Source organism: Canis lupus, chromosome 21 (genome assembly GCF_048164855.1).
Source record: "Canis lupus baileyi chromosome 21, mCanLup2.hap1, whole genome shotgun sequence".
In the NCBI taxonomy this organism is placed as follows: Eukaryota; Metazoa; Chordata; class Mammalia; order Carnivora; family Canidae; genus Canis; species Canis lupus.
The window spans coordinates 38,773,711-38,786,546 of record NC_132858.1 but is presented as its reverse complement, the minus strand read 5'-3'; the positions used below and the strand labels follow the sequence as shown (position 1 = coordinate 38,786,546).

The following is a 12,836-nucleotide window of genomic DNA, read 5'->3' as shown; positions in this document are numbered from 1 at the left end:
TAAAGCAGGAGTAATATTGAATCTTCTTTTTATTAAAAAACAGGTTACCCTGTTCTTGACAGTCGGTGTCAAAGATTATCTGTGGTTTTAACTACAAAGCAGAAAGAACAGTTTCCTAAGGGACAAACCGATATAATGGCTTCATTCTAATACTTTGACAAATGATAATAAGAGACTTCTAAAGTAGTTATATTGTCATCAACCAAAATAATAATTTAGAATTTTATGAGTGCATCTTCTTCCTTCCCAAGTTGGTATTCAGTTAACTGAAAGTTGACTGTTAGGTTAGGAAAATCATAGTTGAAGATGGTAGTAGGTTTTTTGTACTATTATATATTTTTTGTATTATTTCTGTAACATAATTCTGGGGAAGTTATAAATTTGCAAATATTTTATTGGTGATGGACTCCTAGTTAAGTAATTGGTTAACAGACACTTCTGGGTTTTGTTTTGTTTTGTTTTTAACTCTAAGTAAAACTTAGTGACTTTTAGAATGGTTTGATGGTTTTTAGTGTAGTTTTATTTTGAGTGGGGAGAGCGGTCGAGGGGTGCTGCTGGGTGGGCAGAGGAAGAGAGAATCTTAAGCAGGTTCCTCCATGCCCATTGTGGAGCCTGTTTTGGATCTTGATCTCACCACCCTGAGCCAAAATCAAGAGTCCAATGCTTAACTGACTGAGCCAGCCAGGTGCCCTAGAATGGTTGTTTTTGTAATTATGAGGTATACCTGGAATTTTAATGATTAATTTTATACTGTGGACTTTAAATACAGGTTATTGTTTGTTTCATTGTGTTTATGTTTTTGTTTCAGTGTTCATACTGACTTACAATGTTTTCCTTTAGGAAGCTGAACAAGCAAGAACAGACTACTTCATTAGGACACTCTTACTTGAATTTCAAAATGTAAGTTTTTCCATTTAGAGATGGTTTCTAAGGATAATTTTTAAAGAGAAGATATATAAATTGTAGCCTGTCTTATCTTGCATAGTTAAGGAAATTTGTTAATTTCCTTTATGTAAAATAAGAAGAAAATCAGGGTGCAATGTTTTACTTAGTATTTTGAGCTTTAATTTAAGCTTATCAAATTAGATAAAGTAATATATATTTTACCTTAAAACAATTTTCCTAAATAAAATTTACTATATTTGGAATATTTGGATCTTTGCTACAAATAGTTTTCCTCTATTACAGTAAGCAGATTATTACATTGTTTACAGAATTACTACTCACTTTTGCTAGTTTACAACTTTTTAGAAACGAACCACCATCAAAACGAAGTCTTCATTTAGATTATATATTGTTTTCACTTGAGGCCCTTGATTTTAGTGTTTCAGATCTATATAAAATGATAATTTTCTAGGAAGAAATCAAAATCTGATGGACGTTAGAGAATGCTATTGGTTTCTTCCTCAGTCTCTATATTTTGATTATTTTAAAATTTTAAACCATTTTGAACAATTAATCATGGCCATCAAGTGCATCAGTCTTGCCCAACTATTACATTTGTAAACATACTACACCTCCTACTTTCCTGTTTCTAAATAGACATAGTTCCAGCACTCCATACTTTGAGAACCACTGATATAAAATAAAGAAATGGGTTGGGGTTGGACACGTTTGTTTCTAATTTTCTTTTTCAGTTCAGTTATTATTCTAATAGTCTTCTAATTACCGTAGACTCAAACAGTGCTTATGATGTACTGCTCATCCATTTACTGTGGATTAATTAAAGAATATGCAAAATATAAGGGTTAAAGTGCATGCTTTGGAGGTAAGAGTGCCTGGGTTCAGATCCCACATTTGTTACTTACCGTGAAACATTAGGCAAGTTATTTCATCTTTCTGTCTCAATTTACTTACTTATAAAACGTGGATAGTATTAACAGTACCTTCCTCATAGCATCACATGGAGAATAAATAAATTGTTATATTTGAAACCCTTAGATCAGTACTTAGTATATGAGAGTCAGTAAATGTAGTTATCATTTATTTGTTTGAGGCAGTGTTAAATACCACATAAATATCTTAGAAATGATGGTAAAGTGAGATACGCTTTTCTGTAGGTTTTAAAATTTGTAGTGTCTTTTCATAATTGCTGAATTTCTGTTATTCTTGAAGGAATCTCGTAGGCTATATCAGTTTCATTATGTGAATTGGCCAGACCATGATGTTCCCACATCATTTGATTCTATTCTGGATATGATCAGCTTAATGAGGAAATATCAAGAGCATGAAGATGTGCCTATTTGTATTCATTGCAGGTAAAAAGAATTTTCCAAATATTTAAGTACTTTGGAATATAAGTGGCATTGTAATATGGGTGATGTATGGTATTTTGAAACCTAATTTTTGGAATTACCAAGTGAGATAAGTCATTATATGGGGTTACCAAATAGTAAAAGCTATCTGAATTCTGAGGCAGTTTTTCTTCTCTTAATTTTTAATTTACATTAGATTCTTCTAAAAGACTTGGAAACACAGTACTTCATAAAACTGTTTCTTTCTCTAAGTGACTTGTATCTGCATTCACATTTGCTATAAAAGGTAAATGAAATTTCTCAGACTCAGAAATTTACTGGTTACTTAAATAGTTCAAAGATTTTTTTTTAGTGGAGACAGAACATCAATGATAAGCATTACAGTCAGACCTATTGGATAAGAAAAACTATTAGTAGTTGAAAAGGCTGCTTTTTATTTATGGGCCAGAAGGGTGATTTGCTATGGGCATGTGGGAGTCAGTTAACAACTTAGTTAATTAAAAAAGTATTTTTCTTCAGTTAATTCAGTGGTTAGTTGACCATTTAATTAAATAGGTGACTGTTTAAGAAGAAAAATCTAATTATAGAAATTGCTTTGACTTTTCTTCACAAGTTAGTCAGAATCATTTGTTCTATCAATGTTACCCAGTCAGTATATGTAGATCATAAATCCAATTTGATAGGAGGGTTTTCCTTTAAAAATTAAATAGACCATTTAATATTTTTAAACCACTATAAAATAGTATGTTAACTGTAGTGACTTAGAAAATACCTACATAAAAGGAAGGAAATTGCTCACAATTCTAGTAGAGGTGATCATTTAAAAACTTCAGTATATGTCCTTTCAGTATGTGTGTAGTATTTTTAAAGAATATTCCCCATGTAAAATAATCATGTATATTTTTCTAAATCATGTAACTATTCTTTCTACAATGAATTATGACTGCCCTATACTTTATATTTAACTTCCCCATTCTTTGGTATTTACTATCCCTCCTCCATTCTTTTTCATCTAAAAGAATAGTTTAAATGTCTAAGTGGCAGGTGTTCGTCATGAAATTTTTGAGCACATCTGTAATTACTTTATTAGGATAGATATATACACACTGGGTATTATATAAGACTGATGAATCACTGACCTCTACTTTTGAAACTAATAATACATTATATGTTAATTAATTGAATATAAATTTAAGAAGAAAATAAAACCGTAACTTAAAAAAAGGATATATATGCAAATGGGATTTCTAAGTGAAAGAACATGAACTTTTTCATGCTTTTAGTACATACTTTAACTTTTGTTATCCATAAAGCTAATGCTAATTATAATTAGTTTATGGGGTGCCCATTTTCCCATACTCTCCTCAATACTGTTATCTTTTTGTTTGTTTGATTTAATGCCTGCATGACAGGCAAGAGTTTTGTTTTGTTTTTTTCTTGATGGTTCATATTCTTTTGTGAATTGCTTGTTTGTATACTTTACCAATTATTTTATAGCAGTCATTCATCTCTTAATAATCATGTTATAAATTGTTTATATATATATATTGAGGTTGTACACTTTTAGTCATGTTAAGTAGCATTTTTATTTTAAAGACTTTATTTATTTATTCATGAGAGACACAGAGAGGCAGAGACACAGGCAGAGAGAGAAGCCGGCTCCACGGAGGGAGCCCGATGCGGGACTCGATCCCAGGATCATGCCCCAGGCCAAAGGCAGGCACTCAACCACTGAGCCACTCAGGGATCCCAGTAGCACTTTTTTTTTCTTTTTTCTTTTTTAAGTAGCATGGTTTTTTTTTTTTTTTTTTATTTATGGTAGTCACACAGAGAGAGAGGCAGAGACACAGGCAGAGGGAGAAGCGGGCTCCATGCACCAGGAGCCCGACGTGGGATTCGATCCCGGGTCTCCAGGATCGCGCCCTGGGCCAAAGGCAGGTGCCAAACCGCTGCGCCACCCAGGGATCCCAGTAGCAGGGTTTTTAAATAGCTTTTACTCTGCCTATCTTTTGCCACACATAAGTTTTAATTTGTTATGTAGTCAGAGTTGTAAATCTTCATGTATGCTTTCTGTCCATTAAGATGCTTAGACAGTCCTTTTATAACAATAGTACATAAACTCCTTTTAAGCATTTTTATAGGTTTTTTTGTAAACATTTTTAATCCATCTGGAATTTTTATGATTAAGTTATGAGGTAAGAATCCAGCTTTTGTTCTGGTTAGCCTTACTTCCCTGTATCATTCATTGAACGGTCTGATCTTTCCTCTTTCATGGGAGAATCCACCATTTTGTAATACTTACATATACTCAATTCTGTTTCTGAATTTTGCATTGTATTTCATCAGTCTGGTTGTGTAAGTCTTTGTAAAGTCACACTTTAACCATCAAGTTTTAAATATATGTCATTTGGCCCAGAGTAACTCTTAACTCAGAATTCTGAAAATGTTTTGATGGAAGGAATTGATAAATATATCAGTAGTTAAAAATAAATATTACTGATTTTTTTTTAAATTTTTATTTATTTATGATAGTCACAGAGAGAGAGAGAGAGAGGCAGAGACACAGGCAGAGGGAGAAGCAGGCTCCATGCACCGGGAGCCCGACATGGGATTCGATCCCGGGTCTCCAGGATCGCGCCCTCGGCCAAAGGCAGGCGCTAAACCGCTGCGCCACCCAGGGATCCCTATTACTGATATTTTTAAAGAGCTTTTTAAAAATCATATTCAATTGCTGATAGATGTAATTTATCAGGAATTGTTAGATGACATGTTTGACAAACTACTGCTATTTCTAAAGGTTTCAAGATGTGCATTAAAATGCTACCCAACTTTTTTTCTATCTAAAAATTATTCTGAAAAAAAAATAAAAAAATAAAAATTATTCTGGTGAAGACAGTAATGTCTTTAATTACTCAGAGTTATTCTCAGTCCTGAGGGACATGTCTCCTGACTCCCTCCAGTTGAGAAGCAGTTGCTCTAAAGTACTTTTGTCATGTTTTAAAATAAGAAACCTGCAGAATTTCACTTTACATTCTCCAAGTTCTGTTGTTTTTTTAGGAAATGAGAGTGCATCACGCATCTTTGTTGCTCTGGTGAAATCACTGCTAGTGTTCAAACCAGTTTCTAGGGCTTGTGGTATTGCTCATGTTTTCTCTACCTTTTGCAAATTGAAATTATGTATTGTTTCTTCTCTAAGGCACCAGAGCCATTTTGGACAAAAAATAAATTCCTCTCTGCAAGTTAACTAAGTTGGCTAGACAAGATTTTCTGAGGTAGAATTAGACTTCCAAAGTTAAAACTCTTAAATAATCTGTGAATCACTTAGGTTTCCTTTGAATCTTGGAAGTTCCCTAAATTAAATAAAAACGAGATATAAATACTAATCTTAAAGATGTTTGCTGTGTACACACTCTAAATTACAATTTGTTTACTAAAAGAGAATGTTGTCAAATTTCTTAAGTGATTTTTTTTTTTGCTTCTGAGAATTAACATGTTCATTTATTTTATAGTTCTTTTATGACAAAAATCAAATTGTTCTTTCAAACTTTATAGTGCAGGCTGTGGAAGAACAGGTGCCATTTGTGCCATAGATTATACATGGAATTTACTAAAAGCTGGGGTAAGAATAATTTTTATATAGCATTATATCCAATTGATCTATTATTTTCCATCTTAATGGCTAATTGCAATAAATTATAGCATGTGTTTCATTTTACATGTTACTTTTTTAGAAGTAGCTTTACTATGTAAGAAAAAAGGTAGTAGAACTGGAAAAAAGTATAAATGATGTATATTACTTGAGATAATGCATGAGGCAGCAAAGTAAACATGTTACCACAATTTGTTTTATGTGAATTGATACCTACACTAAGAATGTAAAGTCTGGGTTCACTTTTCCAATACAGAATCCTCCTTACCTTTTACATATATTCTAGATATAAATGTAGTCAATTCAAGAAGTATTTATGCCTAAATGCAAACATTGTATTATAGTGGTTAAGGATGCTGAGTCTGGACCCAAACTGCCCAGGTTAAAATTTAATCATTTACTGGCTGTGGGATTTTGGTCAAATTACTTAATTTCGTTCTGCCTCAATTTTTCAACCAAAAAAATGGGGATAGTATTAATAATTCATAAGAAATAAATTGACCTTTGTAAAGTTCTTTAGAACTGTGTGTGTGTCTTGTAGCAAGTGCTCAGTTCAGAGTTTTCATTACAACTGTGGGGTTACTGTTGTTACCACCACTACTATTTCCAAGACATTGTGTTCAGTACTGTGAAAGATAAAAGGTGAATAAAACAGCCCTCATTACAGATTTGAAAAATGTTTCTCAGTGTATGTAGATTTGCTTCTTTTGCTAGTTCTATACTATTCATATTCTGTGCGTTAGGGAGAAGTTTTTAATTCCTCATAGCTTGTTTTTTTTTAAAAAAAGATTTATTTATTTATTTATGATAGACAGAGAGAGAGAGAGAGAGGCAGAGACACAGGCAGAGGGAGAAGCAGGCTCCATGCCCGGAGCCAGATGCGGGACTCCATCCCGGGACTCCAGGATCGCGCCCTGGGCCAAAGGCAGGCGCCAAACTGCTGAGCCACCCAGGGATCCCCTCCTCATAGCTTTTTCAAAAATTATTTTTTTAAAGTAAACACTATGGCCAACATGGGGCTTGAACTCACAACCCCGAGATCAAGAGTTATATACTCTACTCTGAGCCAGCCAGGTAGACACCTTTATAGTTTTAGAGTATGTTCTGTAAATATGTCCATCTTTATTGTGTGTAAAATAGGATTAATAAAATAGGATTTTTTTTCCTTCTTTCCTCCCTTTGTTCTTTCTCTCCCCCACCCCCCGCCTTCTTAGTATTTTTCAATTTTGCGAGAGAATAGTTAAATTTTAAATTTTCTTCAAAAGCCCTCTGGGGTTAAATTTTATTTTTGTATTCCTCAAAAGTTGTAATCACCTTCTGATACTCAAATTAAAAATTAAAAAATTTTAAATTTTAACAAAATTTAACCAGGATCCTAACCCATTTTAACATAAAAGTCAAAGATTAAAATTGGTATGGAAAAAGGCATTTAAATAGTAAGTAAAATAAATATCTAGACATTTCAGAAGTTGTGTATTTTGAACATAGTCCTCATTTGATTGCATTTGGCTTAACATATCTATAATCTTTGTCTTAGGTTAGGACTTGATGTAAAAATCTCTTGATGTATATTAAGACTCTCAAGCACTAAACCTGGGAATAATTTTTAACTTTGTATCTTTTTTTAGACTCCTTCAGTAAACTTTTACCAGTTTTTTCCCCTTTTCAGACTGTCTTCTTCCTCTGCTGCAAAAGCGGACCAAGTATCAAATCTACTCAATGTCTGTGTTACCTGTTGTAGTAGTTCTAATTACAGGTGTACCAAAGAATTCTTGAGGATGTTTCAGTCTCCAGAGATGTAGCTGACGAATCTGTATTTTTACCAATTTTCTTAGCTGGTCCTTATGTAGCCAGCCCAGGAAATCAGTGGCCTATAGAAGGAGTTCTAACTCTTATTATGTTTATAGTCTGATCCCAAGTACCCTTATCTTCTTTCCTCCTTAAATACCTCCCCTTCTTTCAGTTTTAGGCTATATCCACATTGAGCTTAATTCCCCAAATACATTATACATTTAATTTGCTGTGCTTATGTATATTTCTTTCACTTTTCACTCCACACACCAACTAGAGTTAGTCACAGCATCTTTATTCCCAGTGTACTTCAATTATATCTTGGCTGGATATTTATTTGTTCACATATCTCACTAGGGTTAAGATTAACCCTGAGGGTTAAGATTAGCTTTGTATTCACTATGCTAGCAGTAGTGTCTAGTGGATGTTAGGTAGTGCTCAATAAATGTTTTTGGTCATCCAGCATGTAATTTAAGGTCTGTATGAAAAGTTAAAGGTCTATGTGAAAAAGAGTTGATGCATTAAATTCTTTGTTTTAGAAAATACCAGAGGAATTTAATGTATTTAATTTAATACAAGAAATGAGAACACAAAGGCATTCTGCAGTGCAAACTAAGGTATAGTTTTTTTGTTTCATTTTATAAACTGTAGTTTTATAAATGCCTTCTTGTGTTTTTTTTTTTTTTCCCCAAATGTCTTTTCCTTTGTTTATTTTTCCTTGTTTATCATGTCATCTCCCTAATAGGAGCAGTATGAGCTTGTTCATAGAGCTATCGCCCAGCTGTTTGAAAAACAGCTACAACTATATGAAATTCATGGAGCTCAGAAACTTGCTGATGGAGTGGTAGGTATTCTCGGTCTATTAATTTTAGAAAACTTTTCTTTCTTTTTTGTTTTTTAGGATTTTATTTTTTTTTAAGTAATTTCTACACCCAACATGGGAACTCAAACTTAACCCCAAGATCAAGAGTCCCATACTCTATCAACTGAGCCAGCCAGGCACCCTGAAAACTTTTACTTTTTACCAAGATTTAATATTTAGCTTTTTAACTGTCATCTGTGTTTTATCTAACAGGAGAATAGCCATGACAGTTGTTATTTTTGTTTAACCTCAATTTTGTTAACCCCTTTCCTTCTTCCTGTTTGAATATCTCTATTGTCATGGATATTTAATGACTAGTACAAGTTAAATAATATTCAGATAGGTCTTATGTCAGAAATCATTAATGTTTCAAGTATAAATTGCTTTTAAGAAAATTAACTGCACTGTTCCATCTTTTCTTCTATCCTTCAAGTAAGTAATTTTAAGTTGATTCTACATGAATTAAATTTTGTTCTTGGTCATGATGATATAAAGTTTTGTAGTTAATTTTGTACAGGCTTTTTAATTAGTAGAATTATAGTGCTACAATGAAGTCCCTTTCTGGCATGTGTTCAGTTCAATGTCATTTTAGCCTTAAAAGATCTTATTGGACATTTACACTTTTGACCTGACAGAAATACTTATTCTCATAGAGTTCTCATTTCTGTCTCTGTTTTGTAACTAGTTCTTTTATTTGCTGTCTTTATGTAATCATCTTGTCCTTGAAGGAATTGGGCTATTTTTTTGGTAAAATTTCTTTACATTTTTATCCCTGAACCTAAGATAGCCATCACATGATAAATCAACTTACCCTCAATAATTAAAGTAAAATGAAGAAATAAGTTGTAAAATTTATAACCTTTTTCCCCCTTTCTATCTTCACATTGTTTTTGGCATTTTTCCAGACTATTTGAAATTTTTTGGTTTTGTAAGTGGTAACAATTTCTTGTTACCCAATGCTGATCTCAGTGTCTTAAAATAATCTAATATTGACCCATGAGTTTAGCGTTAGCTAAGTAGCTGTAGTAAGTAGTTCCTTTAGTAGCCAAGTGATAATTGCTGATTTTTAAGATTAATACATGTGACCTCTTTTTTATTTCCTATATTAACATAGGCCTTACACGTTGCTATCTCTTTTTCCCTGTAGTTTATTTCTTTTAAAGGTTTTATTTCTTTATGAGAGAGAGAGAACATGAGCAAGGGCAGAGGGAGAAGCAGACTCCTTGCTGAACAGGAAGCCTGATGTTGGACTCCGAGATCATGACCTGAGCTGAAGGCAGACATTTAATCAATTGAGCCACCCAGGCACCTGTCTTTATTCCCTTTAGTTTAATTAAAACCTGTTATAATCTGTGCTGAATGTAGCCAAATATCCTATAAAATAGGATAGAATGCTTTATATATTATTTTGTATAATGTTATTTAAATTGACATTCAGTTGATGCTTCAGAAAGCTAAATAGTTTTTTCTTTAATCCTTTAAGCAGATATTTGTTGTTTTTAAAAATGCAAGACTAGTTTCAAAATTAAAGCTTCTATACTACAGAAATTAAAAAAAAAAAAGAAATGTATATATTTTAGACTACCATTTCCTTGGTATATACAAGTGAAAAATACTCTAACCATTATATTTTTCAAATGTATAGAAAATTTTTATTTTTTACTGAGATATAATTAACATATCATATTATATTGGTTTCAGGTACAGCATAGTGATTTGATATTTGTGTATGTTGTGAAATGATCATCACAATTAGTCTAGTTAACATCCATTATTACAAATTGGTACAATTTTTTTTCTTATTATGAGAACTTTCAGGATTTTCTCTTAATGAACTTTGAAATATGTACTACAGTATTATTAAGTATAGTCACCATGCTGCACATTATATCCCATGACTTTTTAATTTTATAACTGGACATTTGCATTGTTTGACCCCCTTTATCCATTTCAATCACCTCCCACCCCCCATCTTTGGCAAGCACCAACCTGTTCTTTATATCCATGATTTAGTTTTTTGTTTATTTGTTTTTAGATTCCACATATGATTGAGATCATACGGTATTTGTTTTTCTCTTTCTGACATGTTTCACTTAGTATAACGCCCTCAAGGTCCATCCATGTTGTTGCAAATGGCAAGATTTCCTTTGTGTGTATATGTCACATTTTGCTTATCAGTTCTTTCATCAATGGACATTTGGGTGGCTTTCATGTCTTGGCTCTTGCAAATAAGGTTGCAGTGAACATGGTGGTGCATATATCTTTTTAGTTTGTGTTTTCACTTCCTTTGGATAAATACCCAGAAATGGGATTATTGGATCGTATGGTTGTGTTTTGTTTTGTTTTGTTTTGAGTTTTTTGAGGAACCTCCACATTGTTTCCATATCGCTGCACTTAGTTTACATTCCCACCAACAGTGCATGATGGTTTCCTTTTCTCCACATCTTCTCTAACACTTGTTATTTTTTGTCTTTTTTTTTTCAGGCAAACTAGATTTTATTATTTTTATTATTTTTATATAAATTTATTATTTATTGGTGTTCAATTTGCCAACATATAGAATAACACCCAGTGCTCATCCCATCAAGTGCCGAGAAGCAGACTTCCCACTGAGTAGGGATCCCAATGTGGGGCTCAATCCCAAGGACTCTGGGATCATGACCTGAGCTGAAGGCAAATGCCTAACCAACTGAGCCATTCAGGCGCCCCAACAACTTAAGATTCTTATAACTGTAATGACTCTAGAAACATCAATGTTAATATTACTGGCCCTTGAGACCAGCAAGAACAAAGATATGCCTAGATGGGCTCTCTGCCTTTTGGAGGCTTATTTGGCTAGGGAGTGATATAAGGGCTATATATGCTAATGGAGCAGGGCACTCCATGGTGATAAAGGGTAGGGCAAAGAATGATTAAAATGAGATCTGGAACCTGCTTAAAAGTACTAGATAGCAATAGGAATCCCAGAAAAGATTGGGAAAATTAAAAGATATAAGCCTTATTTTATTGGCTTTTTTTCTTCTCTGTACATGTTAAGATTCTGCTGGTAGTAATGCCTGAAATAAAGCTGTATCTTGTTTTATCTTTATTTTCTTGGGAAATCTGTTTCTTTACAGTAGCATTTGAAATGTGTTGAATTGCCATGTACACAATTGAATGTTCAGTAACTGGAAATAGACTGGGTTTAAGTTGATTTATTTATTTTTTTAGTAATCTCTACACCAAATGGGGGCCTCAAACTCATGACTCTGAGATCAAGAGTCACGTGTTCTTTTGACTGAGCCAGCCAGGTGCCCTAGACTATTTTTTGATATTAAGCTCTCTCATTGGCCCTTTCAGCCTAAAATATAGAGAATATAAAACCCATTTTGTTATTTGGGACATTTGGCATTATTTTAAAAATTCAAAAGCCTAGAAACAGTTTATGTGAAACATGAAAAATTATTTTTCTTCTGACTTTAATGAAGCATTTTTCCCCCCTCAGCAGAATGAAATTAACACTGAAAATATGGTCAGCTCCATAGATCCTGATAAACAAGATTCTCCTCCTCCAAAACCACCAAGGACCCGCAGGTATTGTACATCACAGTTTCTTTGAAAGGTTATTTTCATTTTACTCACTGTTAATTAAAACAAAACCTGAATATTTCCAAGTTATTTTTGGAACTTTTATCATTCTTTTGTTTAGGGAATAGCATGTGAATGCAACTAATTTGTTACTGGTGTACTAAGAATTCTGTTTCACTTACGGTAAAATCTCAGTAGTATACTGTACCAGAATAATGAATGTAACTGAACTGACAATAGCTCATATTTTGGTATGTAGTACAATTAAAATTTTAAATATTCTAAAGATTCAGTATTTGCATAATGACTAAAGTAATATTTGATTGTCAAAAATTATATGCACATTGAAGAAATTAATAACATTACTAGCAAAAATGAGTTTCAGCACTTTATTACTTTTATATCAAGCTCATTTATAATAAAGTCAAGATATATTCTTGTGCTCCTTTTTTAATTTCTTTTTTCACTTAGGGTAGCTGCTAGGTCAGTTATATGGTAGTATAGAAAGAATATAGATACAATCAGAAAGTTTCAGTTTCAAGTTTTTTTCAGCCATTTAGCTGAAAGGCTAAACGCTTTGAGGTTGTGATTAAGTCACTTCACTTATTTAACGGTTGGTTTTGGGTTTTTTGTTTGTTTACGTATTGTTCTATGGATGAAATAAACTATGTGAAAATACTGCATATAGGACTTGGCACATGTTAGATTTCCA

At 32.9% G+C, this 12,836-nt stretch overlaps 1 protein-coding gene across 6 annotated transcripts in view; it reads left to right on the top strand.

Moving 5' to 3' along the window:
• The window catches only part of PTPN12 (protein tyrosine phosphatase non-receptor type 12), an 85,068-nt gene that overhangs the window by 54,907 nt on the left and 17,325 nt on the right, over positions 1-12,836 (top strand). For 5 of the 6 annotated variants that reach the window (XM_072791414.1, XM_072791411.1, XM_072791416.1 and 2 more), the window contains 6 exons: positions 841-900; positions 2,116-2,258; positions 5,808-5,874; positions 8,235-8,312; positions 8,441-8,539; positions 12,042-12,130. In XM_072791414.1, the coding sequence (XP_072647515.1) occupies positions 841-900; positions 2,116-2,258; positions 5,808-5,874; positions 8,235-8,312; positions 8,441-8,539; positions 12,042-12,130 (536 nt within the window). The remainder of the gene's footprint in view (positions 1-840; positions 901-2,115; positions 2,259-5,807; positions 5,875-8,234; positions 8,313-8,440; positions 8,540-12,041; positions 12,131-12,836) is intronic. The other variant, XM_072791412.1, reaches the window with a different exon arrangement.